Below are 25,972 nucleotides of genomic sequence, written 5' to 3' on the forward strand. Positions count from 1 at the left end.
TTTAGTGAAAAGAGGAAAATATCCCAGAACTTGTTGCACACTTAACGAGTTACTCCTGATTAACAGCAAGAAGCAGGCCTAAAATGAAGAAACTAGGACAATGCTTTGTTGGTCTAATTATGGTAGACTTCTGATAGTCATTGTGCTTAATGCCTATTATGATTGTTACTAAAAAGGCTGCAGGGATTCAATAATGCGTACTGTGAACAAGTGTGGCTGGTCCTTAAATTGATTTAATTCACTTAGAGCTTCTCTTCATAGCTGTAATCATGCAAGCAATGGCAAGCTCAAAAATATTGCAGTCTCTGTGAGTTCTCTTACACAGTCAAGCAATGCACTCATCTGGGGTATTTTCAGTAAATCTAGAGTATTTTTATCAACGGTTACAAATGTTAAAGGAAAGAGGAAAATAATGGGTCTGGCAGCAGTATTAAAATGATGCCACTTTTTTCATGTTCCCACCAATTATAATCTTATCCCTTAAATTATCAGTATTTGTAACGTTTTAACTTTAGTCTAACTGAAATCCTGTTCTCATTTATATTATATCACAATTGTATTGTGCTGTATGTCTAAGCAACATCCTGCAGAGTTGAACTCAACTGCTTAGTTTTCTGTGCTGATATAGACATTTGTTTGCTTTGTTCACGTGCACAAAAGTTGTGTGTGTCCCAAAAGCTCTCCATTTTTCCAACAGTATTATTTTGGTCTAAAAAAATATATTATCTCTACCTACACATTTTGGCACAGCATCTGCTTTTTAATTGCTTCTTCATAGTTTCTTTGATCTTCTCACCGTATTTAGGAATACAAGAAATGTATGCTGGGTACTGTGACTTTCTCAATACTCTTCATTAATTAGTAAGCTTTTTCATGGGACAGCTCTGCTCTCATTGTCTTCACTGGGAGGAAATGTGAGCTCACACATCTTCGCAAATTGTATGGTGCGGGTCTTTTTAATGCCTCTTCCCTGGAAATGCCTTTTCTCCCACATCCTGTCTTTTACCCTGTTTGCTCCCCCTTCTGGTACCTACAGTTGGGTCCTTTTTGGGATGGGATGGGATGGGTAAGAGAATTTAGGAGTCTGGTTATTCTAAATACAACAAAAAGTAAAGAGAAAGAGAGAACAGCTGCTTTACAAACCTTTCATTTTCAGTACCTTAGGCTTGGTTACCCAAGCACAGAAAAAATATTATCCCAAGAAATCGTATTGAGAAAATAGTTCCAGGCATTCTGTTGTTTCCAGCTGGGCTTTTTGTGCCTTATAAGGAGAACTCATATTTTCTTAGGCAGAACCTCTCTCAAAGACATGTTGGAAAAGGTAAGGCCATAAATCTGTGTCAGGTCCAGATGTGCAAGACTCTGGTGCCTAAAAGTCAGTTTATTTTTATAAATGCTTCCATGGTTTGTTTAGGCAGTTTAAAGTGATGGATATACATTAGAAGAAAATCACTCAACATGTATCTGGTAAATATGTGATGTATTAACTGTACATAAAAGGCACCGAGTTGAGGGCCAGAAGCTGTGGCTCAAACATTTGTTAGAGAATTTTGCTCACAGGTCGTAAAAACAGTAACAAGCACAGTCTCCTGCTATTTGAGCTTATAGGATTCAAGCTGTCTATGTACATCTCTGTATAACCATGTGTACATACCCTCAATGACAGCAGCTGAACACTGAATACAGTGCAGATTTCATGCGTTTTTTATTTATCATTACCCCCCAAAAGAAATATCTCTTTCTCATTACGCAAGATATTCAGAACGGTTTCAAATTTTTCCCTAACATAGATGATTAAAGTTGAAAATCAGATTATTTTTTCTTCAGTTAGAATCATGAAATTTATTACAGCATTTTCAACTACATACAAAATGTATAAACACACATATATACTTCCTTTATTCCTTCAGGCCAATTTGTTTCTGTTACATTCCAGGCATTTGTTTTCCTGTACTTTCACACGCTTAATTTGATACCCCTCTTCTTCGTATCTCTCTGATATCTTTCCAGTCTCCTGCTGTTTCTATATTCTTTTCTCCTCTGTACTTTTTAGACCCTACTATTACCTAACCCCTTAAGATATTAACATCTGCTTTCACCATTGTCAATAAGTCATTTTCTTCCAGTACCATGTCATTAAAATTTTAACTTTTTTCTAAAATTCTGGCCATATCTTTAGTTCCTTTTTCCCCTTAAATAAAATTGTTCTTGATCATATTTTGAAATATCACTTCTATTAACAACATCACTGATTAATTTTAGTCGGAGCCTGGCCTACTCATTATTCTTTTAAAGAAAAAAAAATGTAAAACTTTGACTGCTTCTTTCTAAATATACCTTACATGAAAAAATGTAAGTACCATAAACCAGTGTCCTCACCCTAGTGTTCAGAATTTCCAAGGGAAATTAATACAATGTGTTTATGAAGTGTTTAGAAAAACATTCAGACAACCCAACATAGTATCATAAAGTGCTGTCATCCTTAAATGCCTGAATTAAACTGGTTGTATGCCTTGCACAGTATTTAAAAAAATACTTGTTGAAGAGACACAGAGAACTTGGGAATCATTACTTGAAATAAAAATCTAGGCTTTGGACTTCTGTTATTCGGGATTACGTCAAGGTCAGCTATAAATTCTGACTAAAGGAAGCAATTGTTCTAATAGTAGAAAGCAGTCACTACAATTTTTACAATGCTCATAGTAATACTGTGACATTGAGCCCTCCTATAAACAGGAGCTATGTGGCATGAAATTTTCCATGAGTATCCTAGGAAAGAAAACGCAGCAGTAAACATCATTAGTCAAGCGAGACCTACACGTCATGAGCAATAGGCAAGAGTCCAGGAAGGCCACAAGGTTAAAATGCTTTGTTTGAGTAATTATAGGATTTGAAGGATTAGGCTGCACCAAGAGATTTAAGGACATGGAAGGATTAAAGGGAGAAATAAATAAATAGAATTGAAAAGAATGAAGGTATAGAAGGCAGCACAAAAAGGTATATTACATCCAGTAAGGTTTTTGAAACAAGATTGTTAAATAGTTGCAATTGAAGGCAACATGATTTTGCTGTATTTGTTTGCTCTTCAGTAACTGAATCTGCAGAGACAGGTATTTTCTAAAAAACATCTGTATGTTTCTGAGATGAAAGACCTAACAAAACAAGCACCTATTTGAGGTGAAACATCTTAGCCAACTTCTCTGTATCCCAGAACGCAAATTTAGTACATACTCTGTAACTGCTATGAAAGTGAAAACCCAGCACACAAACCCTGGGTGAGGTGACACCCACCACAGCCTATCCCAGAAACCTGAAGGTTCTTGCCATACACATCCAAAGAGAATTCCAGCCTTCACCTTACACCACCCTGAGTTACACCATTTTACAAAGCTCACCCAGCTTATTTGTTTTAAAAGCCTACTGCCCTTGTAAGCTATTAATAGTGAGAATTAACTCCCTACATTTGTTCTAAAGAAAACCTACAGGCTTTGTTTCTTGAATATGGTGGATGAGAAAAAATTATTCAGGGGATATGATCCCTGGGTGATCCATAGCTCATGGGGTAGGAAGTCGCTGAAGCTAAAACAAGCACAAGATAACCATAGGTATACAACATTAAACATAAATGAATACAGGTGATTATTATTTTATTTTAATGAAACAGTCACAATTGCAAAAGAAATTTCAGCATATCTGTGCAAAGAGAATAAGGTTTGAAAAATAGATACTAGGTTTTATTTGGAGTTACTTCAGCATATCTTAATGACATCTCTTTTCTTTTTTTTTTTTTTATCATCTTTTAAAATAAACAGCATCTGGGCATCTCAGTAAGGATATCTGAGAGAAGTTCAAAAGACTGAGAAAAAGGCTGAAATGATACAGGGGAGCAGGCAGAAGAAAGAATCAGTTACTAAGAAAGAATGAAACGAAAGAAGAGGAAAGTATGTAGATACATGGAGAAACCAGACAAAGGATTCCAAGCACAAAGCTAAGATGAGAGAACAAATGCACAAAATACATATTTTCTGAACGTATGTTTCTCGCTAGTCAAGACTTACACAACCTCAATTAAAACAACCTCTGCGCTGGACAGAACCGTACTGCTTGGCCTAACGCAAGCCTGCTGAACCGCACACCACGGTCCGGTGCGTGATGAGCTGAGCCGAGCTGCGGCTGGGGAGACCGGCTGCGGGGGGACCCGGTTGCGGGGGGACCCGGTTGCGGGGGGACCCCGCTGCGTGCCGACCCCCAGCCGCGCCCGTCGCGCCGGGCCGGGCGGGCCGGTGCGGGGGCGGACGGTGCGCTGGCGCCACCTCCTGGCCAGCGGCTGGAAAGCTGGAAAAACTGCCGGTGGAAACGAACTCTTAACCCACTTGCACCGGGCACGGCACGCAACAGCATCACGTTTAGGCGAAGACGAATGCATACTGTATTACTATCTCATCCTATTATTAATTACGGCTCTGAAACTATGATAACTGTGATTCAGATGCCTGACTTCAAACAAAAACACATAGTGTTAGCAACCTGGAAAACCAGATCCAAAATTCTTCATACGTTTTCTTACATCTCTTTATTAAGGCCTAGGTGTTTAGCTTCTCTTAAAATTATCACCCTAAAAGCAGAGTTTTGCTTCAGGAACATTGAATAAATCCCTGAAGTGGTTAGTATTGGTTTCTGATTTCCACATTAAAATCAAATATTATAGTTACAAATAATAGGTTTTGACGTAACTTTTTTTGGATATTCAGTAGGGTTGGGTTTTGGTTTGTTTTTTTTTCTTTCTTAAGTGGCTATTTAACTGGGGTTTTTTGTTCAGATAGCAAATTTCTTCAGAAGATTATGGAAATTCAGATACCAGCCCAATTCAGAGATTCTGTAATTACATCTGACATTATTTCTAAAACAGGAAATGGATGCAGTGTTCAGAAGTGCTATGTATGCTAAGTACAAAAAATTCCAACTTGGCATACTGATTCATAACTTACTATTCATTGTCAGCCTGAGCTAACCTGTCTCAGTTTGCAATAAAGCAAAAACTTTATACGTTTGAATAGAGCATCTTTTTCAGCTGAGACATTTGAGTATTGCCATCATATACAAACCAGAAATATTATTGATGGATATTTGCATTTTGAAGACCGGTAGGATTCTGGAGGATGTTGACATCTGCTTTTCTGTATCACAGAAAAATCAAGTCACTTTTCTTACAAAGTCTTTCTGCTGTCATTTTCAGCCAAGAATTATCAGTTGTTTGTTTTTAAAAAAACTAGCTTTCTATAAATTGAATATTCCCACTGAAACAACACCTCCCGACAGCCCACACTGACAAATTCTCCTATGCTCCCTTCAGCATGCTGAAGCCTGACCATTACGTGTTTAATGGGGTATTCAGCCCTCATGTTCATTTGCAGCTGTTTGTGGTGCAATCGTTCTCACAGTGGGTTTGTTGGGTATTTTTAATTGTAAAGCTGTTCACCAGTAGCAGGGATGGCTACTGATTTCTCTCATATGGGTCACTGACCAGACACCAGATGGTGGAAATATTCTGTTCCTACTAATCTGGCCCGGAGTTGGCAATTCAGAGGTGAAAAGCTTTATCCCATTACCAGCTGCTTGAGCCATCCTGTCTCCAACCTGCAGGCTAAAGATTAAAACAGTTAATAGCCTTGAAGCAACTACCACCCCCTCAAATACCCCATCTACTACACATCCCAGACATCTACTGGGTATATCTAGGAGGAGATCCATAAATGTGGGTACAATTAATTGAATTTAAATTCTACCTGAAGAGGAATAAAAAAAGAATCCAGGCTGGTAAAATAACATCATCATTTGGGATAGTACTACAACAGCTGGAGGGAAAAGTTTACTGCAGTTGAAATATCAGAAAAAATAGAAGTAAGCTGCTTGTGAGAAGTGCAATCTGGAAAAAAGAGAGGAAGCATCACAATGAGGAAACACAAACACAAAAAAAAGGCAGAAAATATTGATGCAACTTCTTTTTGCAGGTTTCAGGAAAAAAGTCACAGTATCAATATAACACTACACAGTCATAACATCTCAATCAGTTCCGAACGGTAGAATTAGAAAATTTTTTTAGTAAACTCATCCATCCTATCCTTACAAGTCTCTTTTCTTCTGCACAAGTAATTTGCTTTGCTGCACTTTCAAGCTTTTAATTTTTATACATTAGAATTCTGTGTTGCATACAAAATCACTACCAAAATTTCTCTTTTCCACCATAAATTGCTGGAGGAACTACCGTTACATTTGTAAAGATGGCACCAAACACATAATTTGAAGTTCAAGATAACTGTGAAGGAAACAATTCAAAGAATTCCTGAGCTTCTCTATATCCAGACTCAATCAGTGAAATTCTTTAAAAATCCAAATATGTTTAATATGAATACAAATTTTGAAAATATAAGAGGAAGGAGCTAGTAGGTTATTTTTTATATGTAGATATGTTTAAATTTCTGTACGTTACATCTGCATATATTTGGATCTATGTCTTTTTATTCCTGCAGAAAAACATGATTCAGATTACATATCATGATCTTATAAAATCCTATTATAGTGTAATTATCTTATCTAATTAAACTTTTTTTACCCATCTGGAAGATACGACTGTTCAAACATGCCAAGCAGTGCACAAAGAACTCATTTAAAAGGGAACCATGAAAGGTACTGTAAAAACTCTGCCCTTGACAGAGGGGAAAAGGTAAGCGTAACTTCTTGGTGCTGTCTTAGATGCCTTTGTGTTCATTCCTCACTGCACGTTTCGTACAGCTTCACTTATGGCAGGTACAGAAAGTCGTGCAGTGTATATAAGTGCTTCTTCAGTTTTATTTATGATAACCCGTTCAGTTCGTTTACAACTATGATGTTTCTAAGGACTGAAAATAGCCCATCTTTTGTCCATAAAGCCCTCCTATCATGTCACACTATGTGTCAAAGTAATAGTAGTAAAAAACATTGTTTTAAGGTAGATTACATACACTGGAATCTCTCACACATAATTCTTGTCCTTGAAAATACATAATTAGGTCTTGCCAAAAATGTTAACATATTAAAAATTCCTCAAGTATACACTTTCCTGTATTAGAACGGTAGCTAAAATTATTTGAGGTTTGAGTTTATGGCAAATAATTATTTAAAAAGCATGACATCTTTCCTCAGCTTCCATAATAAGATTAATGTAGCTCTACTGCTCAAATCCCCTGTTCATACCAGTGTAGCAAATTTGGCTCAAGAGGATTAAAATAAGCAATGTTAGAGAACGACCATTTTCTCAATGCAAACTTTAAACATGTTAAAAGTATCCTGTAAGTGTGGTACACTGGCACTCCTCTATTAGCACTGTGCAGAAGCAGCAACATTAGATCTTTCCTTTACCAGTCAAATTTACACAAATTAAAAAACCATGAAAAGGAATGTGGAATTGGAAAGGAAAGTTTCAAAAAAGAATAAGAATTTGCAGTACCTTGGAGTTAATAAAAGAAACTCTGGGGTTTTATTTAATTTAGCGAAGACAGCAGCAAAAAGCAAGTTGAAAGAAAATAGGCTGAGGAAGATATTTAGAAAAGCATATTTATAAGTATGCTTAGCTAAGAGGACTTTTTCAAGGCCCAGATAGCAATGTAAAGCAGCTGGCAGTATGCATCTCAAAAACAGAATCAGAGGAAGATACATAAAAGAAGTGGGAGATCCTACTGGAAATGACTGCAGCTGAGCCCCAGCATGGTTAACCTCTTAATATCAGCAGCTAGATGGGCCATGGTATTTGCTAAGTAGCCAGGGTACAGCTTGTGTGCTACTGAAAACAGAACTGGGCCCTTGACAGAAATGATATTACTATTACAAAATTTGACCCTTATGTGGACTTACAGAACAGCTTCTTTTCAGAAGAGGTATTTAATAACCAGGCCCAGTAAAAAAAATATTATTCTGTTTGGCAGCCTTGACTGAACAAACCAGTTGTTCTCCCCTTTAAAAGCTCAACATCAGCTCACATCATATAAGAAGCAATTCTGCCATTTCTGCCACTGTCTAGTGTCGACGTTCAGCTTAGCCACATTTAGCTGGCAAAACCATTTGACAACTCTGTGCTCCTGACAGACTTCACAAGAAAGGTCTGTTTCGGAAAGCCCAAGCATTTTTAAGTGTCCACCATCTGATATTTGTCACATTCTCTAAAATAACATATCATCTGTTTCCTTTGATATAATTTTTGTCACCACACGCAGCTCAAAAAAAAATTTTTTAAAAAACACTTATTGACCATATGCACCTTGATATCCATGGCTGAAGTGCTCATATGAGTAAGAGAACCATGTATACCTTAAACACTACGCACACAGGACAGCTTGAACTGAAACTGCAACAGCTGCAAGAATGAAGCTAAAAGTGACATTGGCAAGATTAAACAAACAGAAACGCTGTCCTGCAATAAGAGGCTAAGAGTGTTAGGCTAGCAAAAAGAAATTGATGAGAGAATAAAATGATTCTCTTATGGCAAACAGAAGTGATGGAAGATGAGACCTGTTTACACTATAGGGTAATGTTGGTGCTAGAAGAATAAACAGGACATGAATAAATTTAGACTGGAAATCAGAATGAATTCCATAGCATCAGGGCATTTTGGGTCAAAAGGAGAACAACTCCAATGACTTTTAAGATCAATACGGTTATGAAGCTTTTGAGATGGAACATTGCCTGATCTAAGGACTTGATTATATATTTGCAGCTCGTTTTTAATGCTATCAAATGCCTTCTTTGTATAGCAGGTTTGTGTCGTAAGCTGTTATCTTACGGACCACCTTGTTTTAAAGTCGGATGATACTGTAAAATGGAAAGCAGGTCACAAAAAGTAGTAACGGAGCCTCTGATTAAATCCAGTTAGTCTTGGAATTGTTCAGACACTGAGGAAATGCTTTAATAACCAAGTTACAATTTAAATTGCCATGTACAGTTAACTTACTGGAGAAAGGCTGCGATTTGTCAAAGGCTGCCCTCTTGCCCCCCAAAACCAAACATTTCAGCCAAGCCAAAACTTACACACCTATAACGGGGACAGATGAAGTCTCTGTTTTACAGGGGTGCTGTGAAGTTGCATAACAAAAAGCACACTTTGGGTCAGAATTTGCAATGGGAAGGAGCAGCAGGGTGAGGCGAGACATGGAATAGGTCTCGCCTTTCCCTCCGTTTATCACTAAAACAAGCCGCTTTTCTCACCGACTGTAGGTACGTTCTGAGATTGTTACACCCGATCAAAAAGAGAATGTTAGTAACGCCCAAGCCTCAGGAATACTAAAGGGTTTTAGGCTCCGCTGCAGCCCGGCGCTGGCATGGATTTCTCGGGCAGTTCGAACACCGCATGTCCGCACCCGCGTGTCAGCAGCAGCAGCCGGCGCACACGACTCCGCGCGGGCTGCGAGGCTCCCGGTAAATGCAAAGACTCGAGGATAACTGCCCATCAGCAAGGCTTCCTTACGCCGAGCAACACCGCGCTGACCCGCAGCTCCGCACGCACAGCACCGGCGTACCGGCAGAGGCTCCCGCAGCTGACGGCCGCGGGCCCGCCGGGCGGGGTGCACCGGGGCAGCCCGGAGGCCGGCGGGGCGGGGCGGGGCGGGGCGGGGCGGGGCCGGGCCGGGCCGGGCGGGGCCGGGCCGGGCCGGGCGGGGCGAGAAGCAGCCGCCGCCGTGGCGGACACGCCCCCGGCCGCCGGGAGGTGGCAGCGCGGCCGTCAGAGGGCGCCGCGTGCCTGCGCCGCGCGGCGCGGCCGGTGGGGCGTGGCGCGGCGCGGCCCAGCATGCAGCGCGGCGCCGTTTGAATGGCGCAGGCTCCGGGCGCTGGGCCCCGGCGGTAGGTGCCCGTGGCTCCTCCTCCCCCCTCGGCGTGGCCCTGCCCGGTACCATGAGCAGCGGGTGAGTGAGCGGGGATGAAGGCTCCCGGGGCCGTGGCCGAGGAGCTGGCGCTTCGAGCCGGCGGCGGGCGGGGTTCCTAGCGGCCGGGGTGGGAGCTTTCCTGGCCCAGGACTCGTCTCCGGCCGCTGAGGAACCGGGGCCGCGGGAGCCCTCGGCGGGGCCTACCCCCACCCCGCTCGCCGCCCGCTCTGGAGGAGCGCGGTGCGTGGCGCGCCCCGGGCCGTGCTTTGGCTCGCCGGGGCCGGGTGCGGCTCCGAGGCGCCCCTCTCGGCGGGCGGGCGGGCGGTGGGGGAGCGGGGCTGCCGCCTCCCCGCTCCCGCGGTGGCCCCCGCCAGGCCTCCCCCGGCCGGCGCCCCTGCGCGTGGGGCGCGCCAATGCGGGGCAGCCCCGCCGGCCTGCGGCACGGCTGCCCGCGGTGCTGGCGGCCCGTAGCGGGCGAGCTCTGGCGGTTGCGCTGTTGGGGGAGCGGCGGTACCAGCCGCGGCTCGCAGCGAGCGTGTGCGCTGGCAGGTAAGTGGAGGGAGGGCAGGGGAGGCTTCGGTGCTGCCGAGAGGGAGGATAACCAGCCGGGTGTGAGGCCTGCTGACGGGATTTAGTCGCTGGGTGTGACAGATTCCAGTGGGGAAAAAAAGGACGGGGGTGTGAGGCAGATCTTCAGAAGCCTGAAGATCAGATTCTGCATTAATTACTTTGTTAACCTTCAAAGTTTTTTTTGTCCGCTGTTATGCTGGAGTAGTTTGGCATGTTGTTGAACATAGATACAAAATAAAGATATTCTGAATAGTGACATCTATTGATGAGAGAGACTGGGAGGAAGTTTTAGAAACCTTTGTTGCTCTTTTTGTGTAATATGATGTGCTATAGGGCAAGGTTAAGTCAGTTTGCTTAAAAGCAGCTTTATTCTTTCTCTTCTTGGAATATGTATTCTGCTTTTCCCACTCCCCTGGTTTTTTGTTCCGGTAGTCAGGGAAGGGGGGGGCGGGGGGGGGAGATAAGTTACCCAAGTTTACTAGAACTAAAGCATAACAGAAGACAGGTTAGTGCCTCTGGCCTTGCTGATTAGAAATAAATTGTCCTAGTCAAAAGCTGTCAGTTTCATATTATCAGTGCATGTAATTTTGATTAAAATTTATGTACTATGATTTTACTGAACTCAAGTTACCATTGGCTTGAATTCCTAAACTTTATAACTCAGAATTTCATTATAACGTCTTAGGAATTATATCATTAAAGTATTTCATATGTATATATTTTGTAAAAATGTGAGTATAGTGATATGTGTGTGGTGTTATATTAGTGTATATGTATTCTGTCTCTCACCCAGTTTCGAAACGCTTCTTTTCAATATATTTCTATTGGAATCATTTTAATAAGCTTTTTTTTAATTTATTGTAACAGTGTTGTATGTTGGTCTCGGGGTAAGGAGCTTAAGTATGAATTAAGAAGGCTTTTTAAGTACTATAAACAGACCACAGTCAATAATGGAAGTGTATTCGAGGGTAACATAAGTCATGTGATCCCAAGCTATGTGAAGTGTAGTCAGACTGTGTTCAGCTAAGTAGGGATGAGATGTGTACTGATGCTTCCACCAAGTTTGGAGATTGAGGAGTTTTCCAGTAAGTCTTTCTCTAGGTTTGACTTTAAAGTTCTTGTTGCAGTTTTTTTGAAGCTTTTGGGGTTCAGCAATGAGTAGAAAAATACACTGTATTTCATTTTGAGTAGTTTCTTAAATCTTGTGTAAAATATTAATGTAGGAGTGTCGGTGTATTGGAACTTGATTTCCTATGTAGAACTCTCAGATAATGTCACTGACAGCACTTTTCCAACCTTACTCTTCTTAGGGTGTTCATAAGTGAAAATGAACCGGTAAAAGCATCTCTGCATTAGTGAAGGATGATTTTAGAAAGGTCTGAAACACTGACAATACTATGTTATGGCAGCTTAACATATCTGTAAATGGTATCCCCAGATGCAGAAAACTGGGTATTTGTTTGACTTTTTTCTAGAAAATATTTTTTCCAGAATGTGAATAAGGTTCAGTTATTAGACTCTTAAGCTAGCTCCACAAGGAGAGGTAACTCACACCTGGCTTCATCCTCAATAAACTTAACCAAATGCTGACTTGTGGTCATTTTTGGAGGTTAATTATGACTGCTTGTGCCAGTGGGCCATATACAAATTCCATATGTAAGAGTAATAGGAAAATGAGCTTAAACTGTAGGAATAAGCTAACTTACCATAACTAGTTACTCAAATATATTTGCCTTTACTGCAAACTTAATGAAATTCCTGTTACTTCTGTCCACGCATGAAACTTTACATTGAAACAAATGGCCTGACAGGTATAGCACATTTGCAAAAATGTGTCCTGCTGGCATATTAAAAAACTTTCTACAGAGTTGCAGAAAAATTTTGCATTAACATACTTCTTGGAATCTTGAGCTCCACTTTTTTTTTTAAAAGAGAATTCAGTATTTAACACTGTCAGGGCATAAACTACTAAAAGGAGTGGTTTTTTTTTTTAATAAAAACCCCACTCCGTTTCATATTCTAAGCATGTGGAAGCCATCTGAAACTGAGAGACAGATGGATTCTGTAACATTTGTCAGAGTTAAAATGGAAGGAAATTATGCCAAGCTTACAGAATCACTTCTACATCACAAGATAGTGCTGATTTATTTTTGTAGATGGATTACCCTTGCGGAAGTTAACTTGGAATAACCATTTTTGGAAGTTTCTCAGGATCATTTTAAATCTGATAATGACTACAGAAATTGACTGTTACTGGTTCCCTGATGCATACCTATTTTGAATGCTTTCACAGTATGAACTCCCCTCCTTGGGGAGTAACAATTAACCCTTTCATCTGAGTTTAATATTGCCATCCTTGAACTTGCACTTGATTTAATATGGGGCGGGGGAGAGTCACAGAAACGTCTGCAATTGCTAGGGTACATGGAATGCTACAGGAAAAAATAGCTGTTAAGAATTTGGGCACAGAGTAGGACAGGAAGAATGTTTGTTTTAAAGGGTATTGCTGATGACTTAAGGTATCGAGCTATTTTACATTGGCTTTGCTGTCACGCGAAGTACTCCAGTCTGTGTTCTGCAAGAAATTAATGTTATGTTAATACATGTGTAGATTACATAACATGCGAAGAAAAGTTTGTCCCTCTCTGGGGGCTGTGCCCAGAACATAGAACGATGGGAGGGAGTGGCAGAGCTGTTGATACTTGCCTTTGATAGATGTGCACTTGAAAGCCTTTTCGTGCTGTCTTTCGTTGCTTTGATACTGGTATGACTTGAAGAGTTGAAGGGAGAGATCAGAGTTAGAAAATAGCAGTAAGGCCATCAAGAAAACTTTGCATGGATACTGTCTATTGACTGCAGGGTCAAATGTGCTTGCTTATCAGGATGTAGGGCTGCTGTTACTCTGGTCTTGTTTCCTGAAAATTTAGGAGACTAAAAGGAGGAGAAAGGAAGGGTTGGCATCTTCTGTGAGAAGCCATGCATGGGATGGGGGAAACTGGTGGAATGTGAGCCTATCATCTGAATGAAATCTCTGTTCAGATTTGCAGTCTATTTTGTTACAGTTGTAAAACAGTTTAGGCTTGTGTGGTGAAGGGTTAAGGTAGAGATGAAGAGACTTCCATTCTAACCTTAGTTTATTTTTTAAGTTTTGTAAAGCAAAATAGTTGCATTGGACTTAATGAGATGGTATAACAGACTGTTCTGAACAAATACCACTAGCTGTGCCCCTCACAAGGGGATAGTCAAAAATTCAAGACGTAAAGGTGTCTGTTTGATCCTGTACAAATTGGTATCTAATGCCAGTTTTAAAATCCCCTGTATATATTCCAAAATAAGTGTGTGGTAGTATCTAATTAGCTATCCCTACATGATGGTATCTGATAGCAGATAAAATGAAAGTTGTAAAGAGCCCTATGAAGTGTTTTTATCCTCTAGCATTCATCTTTTTAATTACTGGCCAGCTAGCATTTTATCATGTGTTACTAAGCCTTTAGAAGCAGGTTTCTTGATGTGGACTAAGTTTATTATAGCAGTATTGGGTTTGGATGTACCAGATTCTTCTGCTTGTGTTCTGCTTTCTCTGGACTTAATCACTTCAAATGTATGTATTTTTTTATGAATTTACATATGAAGTCTGCACTGGAACCCATGTAAACATTTGGGTCACAGCATCCTGTGACAAGTTCAGCTTGATTATAATTTGCACAAAGAGCCACCCCCTTTCGTTAGTTTTGAACCTACCTTCAGCTAGTGCTTTTTGACCATTCTTATATTAGGCAAGACAGTGAATAATCTCAGTGTAACTTCTCCAAGCCATTCATTTTGTAGGCCTCTGTTTTATTTCCCCTCTCTCGTATAAGTGGCCGCCTCCTCAAACTGAAAAGGGCTCATCTGTTCAGTTACTGATTGTGTGGAAGGTATTCTGGTTTTTTAACTTGTCTGACCTTTTTTTACTTAGGAGTCTTCTGAGTTTTTTGAGGGGAAGAGTCTAAACCTGGGCTCAATATTTGAAACAGTCACTATAGACTGCCACAACAGTGTTCTGTTTATTTTCCTGTTTATTGATCCATATGGAACGCTGAGCAATCGGAATGATCTAAAGTAAACCGTCATATATGCAGATCATGTTGTGGGTGGCAATTAGTAATGCGGAGCCTGTGATTCTATATGGGAGCCCAGAATTTCCTCATGCCTGCAGACACACAGGCTTTGCTTTTTATTAACCTATAGTCATTGCTTCTGTTTATTTTACTTGACGGTCCTTCTCTAATTCATCAGTTAGCCCTCCTCTTCAGTGTCTGGTTTAACTTTGTGTTGTCAATGGTCTTTGTCATTTAATTATTCATCCCCTTTGTGAGGTAATCCATGAATGTATCAAACAGCATAAACAAATGCAGATTTTTATGCAGGATTCCTGTGGTGGCTGCCTTCAGTGAGGGAACCACTTGAACAGTTTAGGACTTAGCTGTTTCTCCATGCAAAAACTTTCACTCTTATCGCTTGGTTGCTTAATTTCCTCAAGAAGTTAAAGTGAGGGACTTCTGGAAACTTTTTGGAATATTCGGCTAGAATCTTATCATTTAGCTGTCCTTTATCCATGTTGTACTACTTCATAGTCTCAAAGAATTCCATTAATGTGCAGGGCAGGACTTGCCTTCACAAGAACCAGGTTGGATCTTTCACAGTATATTATTGTTTGTGTCCAGTAATTCTGTTCTTGATTACATTATTTACTGATTTGCACAACAGAGGTGTCAGTCTGGATCTTTCTTGAGGCTATCTTTAAATACTGACTGTGTTTTCCACACATGATTTCTTTAGGTGCTTTGTCAGCTCTAAGGGAGAGGTTCTGCACGGTGGTTAACAATGCAGCTATTCCATTACTGTGTGTATGTTCGCTGCTGCTTCTGCATCCTCAGAGACCCTCACAAACCAGGTTAAACTATGGAAACCTTTCTAAACTGTAGGACAGTGAACACTCAATTTTACTTCATTTCATCAGATGTTCCTTTATGTCTGATCATCTGTTAGCCTTTTGGGTTTCTGTTCCCAGTCTTTAAAGAAAGAATTGGCAGTTTTGTCTTTTCTTGTTTCAGCTGTGAGGCTAGAGGGGCATTATGTTCTTGCATCAAATTGCTAGTGTGTGTAATTCTTTTTGTTTTGGACACATTCAGTCTTTTTTTGGGGGGAACTTCCTTCCCTCCAGGATAACCTCTTTCTAGTTAGGTATTTAGAGACGTTATCTTAGACTCTGATGCACTAACTGACTTCACTTGGCAAGACATTTCTTTCTAGCCTTCTAGTTTAACGGTGCTGCTGTCTTGGGTATTGAAGATCAGATTCTTGCTTAGCACGTAGCATGAAAGAGGAGGATGCTTTGGGATCGCTTACTAAACAAGTAAGGACAGGTAGCTCTTCTGCATGAAGAATTGTAAGCTGTCAGTGTGTCACGGCAGTAGTTGCAATAAATGATTCTTCAGAAACGGAATTTATGGATATTTTTTTTTAGCATTTGACAGGATGATTCTATGGGGTCTAGCTCTGGTGGCTGCAGGTTGTCCTTCATTACTGCTGCCCCCTCAGGAACATTCTCAAACAGGGGATGCAAAAAAAAAAAAAAAAAAATCCTCCTAGCTTTCTGCCTTCATCATTAGCCTCAACAGAAGGTTGGATTTGTTGGGATTTCAGGGTTGTTGGGTTAGACTATTTGTCAAAAGTTCTGTTGTTTGCTTTTGTGTTGTGCTCCAAGTTCAAATTTTAATGTACAGCCCATTTGAGGCCAAACAATGACTTGAACCAGTCTGGTGTGCAGCAAAGTTGCTTCTTCTAAACTTCAGAGGAAAAAATATTTTTTACTACTTATAAGCCTGGTGGATGGAAGCCTTGAAAGTGTGGAGAACTTGTAGGGTGACAACTATTCTATCAGCATTCCATAGTATGCAGGAAAAGTTAACTTAATGAACCAGTTTTAAGCCAGTCTTGTATGTGGAAAAGTATGGGCCACCAACTGTTAAAAGATCTTGCCGTAAATAATGCTGCCATTTGCAGTGCTTGCTGAAGTCATTGGTCTGAGAGCTCTATATTCCCATCTAGGAGTAAGGGTTTCTATCAGTAAAACTTCCTTTTTCTGAGAGAGAGTTCTCCAATCTGATTCTTTAGTACTGATCCTGTTCTAAAGAAAACTGAAGCACTCGAATTTTTTTTGCTTCCGCTGTATCCTAAAATATTGAATGTAATATGCATTATGTGAAGAGTACACCTTATCCTTGGTTTTGAGCCTGCCACCTGTTTGTTTTATTTGATGGCCTTTAGCTACTGCATTGGAAAATCTTCTGTGGCTAACAAGCTGTTTCCCCATCTGGCTTTTTCAGTGCTCAGTGTCTTAGTGTTTTAAATACTGAAGTTCTTAATGTGAGATAAATTTGCTGCATGGAGGAAAAGGGATAGGACTGTTGGTACTGAAAGTGGAGGGGAGAGATTAGGACACTCATGCTGGGACCAGAGTTTTACTGTTTAGAGGAAAACGAATAAAATTAAAGCAAATAGTTGGTTTTTAAAAGGTGGGATGTCTTGCTGAAACATCTTAAGAATAGTGCACCATGGTGATGTAATTCTTGAATCCAGTCTCAAGCAATGAATTTTCTGAATCACTCAGAAAAAATGCAAAACCATGTGTACAACTGTCTCAATCTTGGTTTTGATTCTTTGCATACTTCAAGACAAAGTACTTCAGGCATTTTCTTGCTGGTTAACTGGTATAAATATTTTTTTTAATATGAAGAATAGCCAAATTTATATTCTGAGAAAAATGGGTGGGAGGTGGATTTGCCAGTGATCTAAGGGTGGTCTTTGACTTCCATTTTTTTAACCTTTGCTGTTCGATGAAATTTGCCTCCTTCCTGAAAAACAGGGATTATTTTTATTTTCCTGCTTTTCCTCACTTGAAAATGGTTGTGGGACCAATTATTTTTTTTTCTAGGTGGCAGATGAAATTCCTAGTGTGAGAGGTGGAAAGTCTCATAAATTGCTGCCACCTTTACTTGAATTCTTGTCTGTATGGCACCTTTCAGTGCAGGTGTACTAAGCTGGTCTGAAAACAAGATCTCTGCTTCTGTTTCTTGCAGAGGGGGTGGAGGGGGGTGTCTTGGTTTTATTTATTTTTTTTTTAAATAAATAGGAATTTTTAAGTGCTCATCAGCATGCTACTAATGATAGGGTCTCCAGCTAACATTTGCTGCTGAAGGATGTCTTGGATTATTTATATGATGGAAGATCTTGTGTATAGTTTAACTCTTTTTAACTGGTTTTGCTGGCTGCATTTGAAGAAAGTTAACTGTTATAGAAAAGATACTTGGTTATTCTTATTTTATATTAAATATATTTCCCTTGAAAACAGGGATTTGAGAGATTATGGCATCTGAAGCCCACAATGTTAGAAAACAGAAAGTATTGCATATTGAAGGTCATCCCATTGATCTCCCTAGAAAAAGAATCTCTTCTTCCACTAAAAAGATCATGAAGGAGGTAAGCTGTGGGGTTTTGGGGTTTTTTTTATTCTTTGATGAAGCTGAAGCAAACATTCAAACAAGTTCATAGTTCTAAGCAGTCTAAAACTGGAGTGCCCTATTGGGCATTTCATGTTTAGATGTGCAAGAACTTTAGCTATTACACAATTATATTATGAAAACTCTGCATTATTATAGACATAAGCAGTGACTGCACAGATACATGTATCATATCATCCACATGAGCAGTAGTTAACGATGGTTTTACTTATGCCTGCTTTGCTGCAGTACAGCCAAGAACTGTTTCAGTAGAGAAATTGTATCATCAAAAAATTCTCTCTTGCCAAGAGAGCTACATGGCACAATTGAGAGGTGGGGTAGGTGAAATACTTGCATTGAAAAGGACCTGTCATCTTAATATCATGCAGGTTGATCTACCCCATTTAGTAACATGTACTTTCACTAGATTCTTGCTAGTCAGAAACATTTTCTCACAACCTCTTACATGTGTTACTGGTAGAAGAGGAAGGCGGTGGAGTATGGAGGTAAACTTCCTGTAAGATCACTTCAAACAGCAGTCAAGATGCCAATATGCTCTATGTCTGTTTGCTTATTGAAACTTACGTATTAAAACCTACATGATTTTATGACTTGGTGTTAACAAAAAACAGTCATAACATTGTTTTGCTGATGTATGCAATGTAAATATTAATAGTAGTATAAATTTTCAAGTTCAGATGCCTGCAGTATATGGGTATAGTACCTGTTTGTATGAAAATGTATTTCTAACTTTAGCATCTTAGTTCTTTTTTATTATTAATCTGTTTACTAATGAAAAAAGTAGACTAGTATGTCACAATTCAACTCATCTTCATTACATGAAGCTCTAAAACATTGAAGACTACTGTATAAAAAATCATTTAGAAATTAATCTTCAGGTTCTGCTGCTTAATTTTCAAAGGTTTTGCTAATCTGTTTGGCACAACCTTGAATGAATTTTGTGATTCCTTTTGGATATCACTCTTCTATGCAGCCTAATGGTGCAAAAGGGTGCTAATCTATTTCATATGAATGAATTCAAGATAATCAAGCTGGTGTTGTCTACAGTGGTCTTGATTTATTTTTTTTTTAAATGCATGTGTGAGACAAGCAATGCAGTTTTGCCATCAGATTCCAGTAGCCTTTTTATGTTCGTCACAGTTGCTAGTAAGTAAAAACTCTCTCCCTGTGATGTCACAGTCCTGCCTCTGGCCAAAGATACCCCAAGCCTACAGCTGACTGTGGTGCTCCAAGGATAGCGATGACAGAGCTAGTCCATCTATAGGTCACCATAAAATACCTGAAGATTATAGGAAGGTTAACATAGCTGTGCTTTAGCTACAGAATAGGAAGAGTGGGTGGAAAGGAGGGAATCCATGTTAAGCTTAGGCAGTGGTAAAGCAGAACTTCCTTTTGACAAACTGTGGGAGTGTTTGAGCCTTTTTAGTAAAAAAACTTGTTTTCTTCTCTGTTCCCTTTCTCCCAGGGTAAGAAATCTCCAAAACAGCTGGCTTCATACACAAACAGGTACGAGGGCTGTGCAGACGCTTGAGTTTGAAGTGAGAGGGAGGCAGGGAGGAAGAAGCTGTTTAAATCTTTTTACAACACTCAAGCAGACACAAATGGAAGATAGCTCTTGATTACTTAATTCTTTACTGACAATACTTGGTTCTTGTGTCCACTTCCATAATAATGAGTCTGCGTTTATAAAAGCAGGAGAAAAATATTGGTGGTAGCTCTTACTTCTGATAACCCAAATGTTGTGAAGATATATTTTGGGGATAAAGTGTCTTTGCTAACCTGCAAGTTGACTGCTGAATTCATAATGATGTATTTTCGCTTACTAACATGAAGAATTGCTTAGATTTAGAGCAACTTTCACTAAAATACTGCTTTATTATTGCAGAATAACAGTTGGAAAAACGGTGACCAGTCCCCTCTCTCTTTTCAAAGTAGTATATTGTAAAAGAAAAGTTCGTTGTTATACTCCAAAGCCTTGCTATAGAAAGAAACAGTTCCCTAAATCTAGGGGCTGTGACATGGCAAATAAAGAAAATGAACTGGCTTGTGCAGGGAATCTGCCAGCAAAACTACACAACGACAGTCGTACGCACTTGTTGAATTCTAGTGACTCTGGCTCATCTCAAACAGAAGGCCCATCATCCAAATATAGTGGATTTTTTTCAGAGGTAAGTAGAGTTTAAAGAAACTTTAGTTTAAAATAGGAGTATTCCTGATAGTTTCTTTGTGTAGTTAGCTGTGAAAGTTTTCAGAGATTCATTTTCTTAACATACAGATTGGCTCCAGTCTTGTGATTTACAATCTCTATCTGTCAGTTTACCGGGGATACAGTTGCCAACAATAGTAGTTCTGCCAGTTTTCCACATGTTTGTCAGCACAGAAGCTCAGATCTGCCAGGCTACTCTGGGTTAAAATTGTACCAACACTAAAGGAAAATGTTTTGACCTGGTTGAGTTTCATGATCTGGCATGATGTATAGCCACATGCGTACTTATGTGTGAAAGTAAGCTGGTGAGGTAGGACAGGACCATTTTCAATAGCAGTATCAGCTTCATGTGTATGAAATGAACTTAAGTGTTTGTGTAAGACTGTTTCTTGTTAAGATTGCTTGATGAAACACAGTGAATGGCTGTAGGGCTTCCAAAACTGGACAAAGGTCAGATATTTAAATGAAATGGGTTTTATGACAGTGAAGGCCATTTAAGTCCCTTAATGTTGAAGTTTCCATTTCTGTCACCATAGATGTTTGTTACCCTTTGAGGCCTGCAGTTGTTTTAAGTGAGGCATAGCAGGGAAGATAAGATTGAAGATTCTTACCTTGCTGTCTTTTTATGGTACTGGTCTTGTGAAGACAGAGCCCTGAGAGTCCAGTGGGCTGGAGGTACAAGTCTGTGGCACTCTTGCACTCCATTGAGTTTGATCGTTTCAAGGAAGGAGCAGCAGAATAGCTAGAATAAAGATGCTGTGGGAAGAAGAGTAAAGAAATGAAGAGTGGGGGAGGATTCATCCTGTGAGAAACTGAAGACTAGATCACTTGCCACAGATGCCTGTTTAACTGTTTTGAGAGATGTGGGTGGCTCTGCAGTGTTCACCAATGCAAGGTCTATTTTTATTAAAATACCTAAACTTCATTCCAAGAACAAGCTATTTTCAGAAATTAATCTTTTCTGTCAAAGTTCAGAATAATACATGTAATTACTTGGGTCTAAATTGTGTCAAAATTAATAAGCATCTAAGTAAAAAATTCTCAAGAGTTGGTTGAATTACAGGTTTCTCATGAATGCTGTATTTAACTTTTAGATACGTCTTTAGGTGTCTACAGACCTTATTCTTGTAGCTCTTGGGTAAAGTAGTCTTAATCTATTTGTGCCCCCTTCTAAGGGAAATTTGTGGTTTTAAGGCTACTGTGAGCTAAATTTCTGAAACTCGTCAGCATACAGGTAGGATTGTACGTTAACAAATTGCTATATTAGAGCAGCTTATTGTGTTGTTGCTGGCTACTTGTGGTAAATTTCTATATTTTCAAAAATACACAGGTTTCTCAGGACCATGAAACTATGGCTCAAGTTCTTTTCAGCAGGAATCTGAGGCTGAATGTAGCTTTAACCTTTTGGAGAAGGAGAAGTATAAGTGAACTGGTAGCCTACTTAGTGAGGTAAACCTGAGTGTCTCTTTTATATTCTTAAAGTGGTAGCAAATTCAAATATGCTGCAGCATTTTTAGGGGTTCCCTAAATGTTGTAACTTCGTTATGCTTATTCTTTAAGTCATGGTGGAAGCACATACTTCAACCTATGCTCTACTATCTGATTTTATTCTTAATGTTTCTAGGATACAAGATCTTGGAGTAGTAGTAGACTGCCTTCCTGTGCTTACAAACAGGTACAAACAAAAAAGTGGAGGGATAAGAATCTGCTATAGCCCTGATGAAGTTCAAACACTTCTGAAACATCTTGTTTTTTAAGTTTACAGGAAGAAAAACCACATATTTCAGTTGGCTGCTGCGTAGATCTTTTGCCTTTAGTGAAATCATTGCTTAAAAGCAAATACGAAGAGTAAGTATGAGTTTAGGATGTTTTCAAAACGTTATTACTTCCTGGCTATGCAGTGCCCTAGAAGTTAATGGTGTTTAGTCCTCTGACTGTTGTTCCCTCTGCCCCTTCACCCAATGCTGAATTTGAGGGAACGCCAACCTGAAGAGGAGCTTCCCTCTGGACGTTTCTCCTCTAGCAAATCAGTGGCTCAACAACTCGTTTCTGCAAGGTTAAGGACTGGTGGGGACTGGCTTTACTGCTTATGCAGATTTATTTATCCTGAACAGTAAAACAGAATAGCACTGAGGTTTTAGTATGCTTTACGTGAAATCAGGGCAGTTTTCAGGCAAAATACCTGAAGAATTTCTAGTTTTTCAATAAAAGCTTCAGTTAACCACTTTGAAATTGAAAACATAGGCAAGTATTTAAACTTCCCAATTTGTCTAGATTTTTAATTACAGAATAGAAAACATGTTGCTCTAAATTGCTTACCAATTTGTCTTGACACTTTAGCTGACCTGTAGATATTGGAGTGGGGTGAAAAAAAGCATTATGTGTAAAATATGTTGTTGCAGATACGTGATAGTTGGTTTAAACTGGCTTCAGGCTGTCATTAAAAGATGGTGGTCAGAACTGTCTGCACATTCAGAAAAGGCAGAGGATGGGTGAGTATAGTGTTGGGGAAATACTTAAATATATTTATGTAGCTTATTCCATCTCAGTCTGTTTTAACTTTGATCACTAGGAGCATACGTTATCTACAAAATAAAAAGTTATAATTTGAAAGTACTTAAAAGAAGTTGTTCTGTTAATACACAGGTGGTGTTTTGAAACAGACCTAAGGATTGTCATGTCTTTGTTTTCGTGTTTTTGTGGTTTTTTACTGGAGTTTTAATACATGTAGAACATAATATCAGAGGTTATACAAATATTGAGGAAGTTGGATCAATTTTTTCCAATAGTGACAATAACATGTAAACTAAGTCTATATATAGTATTAATAATGTTTCAGTCAGTCTCCTGAAGTGTGGTATATGTATGTTATAAAGTGTTGCTCATTCTTTTTCAGAAATATTCATATTTTAAAACGACAATTAAGTGGTTTGTGGGAACAGGAGAATCATCTTACTCTGGTTCCAGGATATACTGGTAATATAGCTAAGGTAATACAGTTCCAGTTGTGTTTAGTAGTGAATATAATTGTATCACTTGCAGTATTCCTCTCATTTGTGTTTTTTTTATGCAAAACTATTGATGGATAGGAACACTTTTATTTTCCACTGATGCTCAAGTATATCGCACAACTTACACAGAAGTTTGGAGTCCCTATGATAATAGTAATGTGATTTAGAATGCTAACAATGAATTTTTTTATCCTTTTTTCACAGAGAAAGCATCTCCTTAATAGTGAAATGGCTAATAGTAATAAGCCTTAAAATTGATGTAAAAAAGGGCCCAGACGAGTAGGTAGACTGTAAAAGGATAGATGTTTTCTCTAAAATCTGCTGTACCCATTACTGTAAGCATAATGCAGCATGGAGAATCTTAGCCCGGCAATGTTGTTGGCATTTGCACATCAGGTGACTGGGGCAAGTGACAACATGTTAAATTCTAAAGCTTATAGCTGGCTTAATGCTTGGAAAGTTACGAGTTTGTGGAGAGCAGAAAAGTGTCTCCATCTGAAGCAAATCCCGGTTTGCCTTTCTCGGTACGTTGTGGTATCAGTAATACAATGAGGGTGTCTGGTAAATGCATGAGTTGCTGCTCATGACACTCGTCTGTGTAAACAGGGCTTTCTTGAGGTGTGGCACAAAGAGTTACATTGAGTGAGAAACCTCTCCACATGGAGGGACCTGATGAAGGTAGACAGTAAGAGAGGACTTAAAGCAGATACTTGGTTATGTGCAGAATTCAAGCGAACTTCAAAAGAACTTGGAGATTGCATGCTTTACTAGCATCTGAAAGAGCTTTGTGGAATCTATTAATTTGATGGCTGCAGAATTTGTCACTTTGTATCAAATAAGTTTTCTTGTTCTTCTGGGATTGCTGTGCACTTGCGACTTATTTTTTTTTTATTTCTACAAGAATATTACAAACTTCTTGCAGAGTTTCAGTCAGTAGGGGTGTAGAACAGTGTTCTAAACTCCCAACTCGTAGAGCAATGGAAGCTTGCAATACAGGCTACCTATTTCTTTTGGTGTGCCAACATAGCAGTTACAGCTAGTGTCAGCTTGTTTCTCTAGGATTCGGGTTCTCTTTCTGTTCATGTGGCTAATTCTTAATGTATATCAGGATAGATTGTGACCAAGGCCACCTGAACAAGTCAGGAGCAAAAAGTGTAGTACAAGAATGTTGGAGGGATGGGCTGAAGGAATGTCACTCTTAATAAACATGTTTCAAATACATGATCTCATGATGATGATTTTGTTTCCTGTGCATGCAGGGAACAGAGGAAAAATAGACTAAATTGATGACTTGGGAAGCTAGTCCCACTGTTCTTGCAGGCTTTCTAGTACATAAAGTAATGCCATTGAAAGTATCTTGAAGATAGCTTGTTCTGAAATTTGGCCTAAACATAATGATTCTTGTATTATGGTCCTGATTGATTACCCTGCCTTAGACATACAGTTGATGTTACAGCCATAAGTAATGTGACACTTTTGTTTCTCCTTTCTAGGATGTAAATGCTTATTTATTACAGCTACACTGACATGATTGGGAAACTATGTATGCTTATGTGTTGAAAGAACCCCGCAAAGTACCCCTGAAATACATACTGTTTCTGAAAGCCTTTTGAGAAATACTGGCAGAAGAGAACTGAACTGTCAAGCTGTTTAACAAAACCACTAATAAAATCCTAACAATCTACTTCACATTGAAGTGGAAAAACATCTAGTAGGAGCAACTTTTACTTCAATGAGGTGAAAGTGCACTATGAAAACTGTATGCCTTTGCTGCATTTGGGATTCACTGAGTTACTAGGTATTCATTTAAATGCTACTGTATTTTACCACAACATCGCATAAAAGAAGATGAATTACTGTCATGAAGACAAAGACAGCAGAACCAGTTAAAAGGAGCCAACAAAAGCAATTGGCATTTAGAGCTTTTAAATGTTTCTTTCACAAGAGAACTCCAGAATGCACCGATATCTTCCAATTGCATTTAAAAAAAAACCACAACAACTTTGGAATATTGAATTCTATGTTTTAATCAAATTATTAAAGACAATTTTTGTTTGCACTATTGAGAAACTGTACATTAAAGTTGCCTTAATTACTAGTGTTTCAAAAAGCCAATGTGTTAAGATGCAAATAGCTATTATGTTCAGATTGTAATGAGAAGCTACAAAAATCAGGGTTTCACATTGTGTAGTTAATGAAACATTGCACATATACAAAGATTCATGTATGAAAAATATTATAAATACCTGAAGTTAAGCTTGGATAAACAGTTATTGCAAATGTCAGCAGAATGGTGAATTTATGTCTAACAAATGTTTTTATATTGTATGTGGATTTCTAACACAGTAATCTTGTTCTGTATCATTTAAACTACATGCAAATAAGTAAATATATAAAATGTATCTACTGTTTTTCTTTTCAAGTTCATAAAAAATTTCTAGAGTAATCTCTTCCATGGTACTTTTTATCATAGATATTTATGTCTATTGTTTGAAATGTTTACAGCCAGATGAGGCCATGTTAATCAAATCACACTCTTTTTATACTACCTCTGTTAAACTGACAAAGAGCTTTTGCAAAATTAGTAGGGTTCTAGCCTGATCAGTGATGGCAAATTCATACCAACAATAGTATTGAACATACAGCTAAAACTCTTTTACTGTCCTATTGCTATCCTGAACTATTTTAATTTAAAAGCTATAGCTTAATAGCTCTGAGTTTTGCTTT

General features: G+C 39.1%; 1 protein-coding gene across 1 annotated transcript; it reads left to right on the forward strand.

The window, feature by feature from the left end:
- The first annotated feature begins 9,775 nt into the window (after nucleotides 1–9,775).
- On the forward strand, nucleotides 9,776–25,647 carry KATNBL1 (katanin regulatory subunit B1 like 1). The gene is made up of 10 exons (XM_055716358.1): nucleotides 9,776–9,932; nucleotides 17,860–17,987; nucleotides 19,494–19,534; nucleotides 19,914–20,196; nucleotides 21,565–21,683; nucleotides 21,859–21,909; nucleotides 21,993–22,082; nucleotides 22,637–22,726; nucleotides 23,131–23,224; nucleotides 24,739–25,647. The coding sequence occupies exons 2-10, from the start codon at nucleotides 17,874–17,876 to the stop codon at nucleotides 24,769–24,771; spliced, it is 915 nt and encodes a 304-aa protein (XP_055572333.1). The 5' UTR covers nucleotides 9,776–9,932; nucleotides 17,860–17,873; the 3' UTR covers nucleotides 24,772–25,647.
- The last annotated feature ends 325 nt before the right edge of the window (nucleotides 25,648–25,972 follow it).

This window comes from Falco cherrug, chromosome 7 (genome assembly GCF_023634085.1).
Source record: "Falco cherrug isolate bFalChe1 chromosome 7, bFalChe1.pri, whole genome shotgun sequence".
Taxonomy (NCBI): domain Eukaryota; kingdom Metazoa; phylum Chordata; class Aves; order Falconiformes; family Falconidae; genus Falco; species Falco cherrug.

Coding starts and splice junctions, on each gene's coding strand:
- KATNBL1 (XM_055716358.1), top strand. CDS start 17,874: ATGGCATCTGAAGCCCACAATGTTAGAAAACAGAAAGTATTGCATATT. Junction 20,197..21,564: donor ATAGTGGATTTTTTTCAGAG/GTAAGTAGAGTT, acceptor AAAAATACACAG/GTTTCTCAGGACCATGAAAC. Junction 22,083..22,636: donor CTTAAAAGCAAATACGAAGA/GTAAGTATGAGT, acceptor ATGTTGTTGCAG/ATACGTGATAGTTGGTTTAA.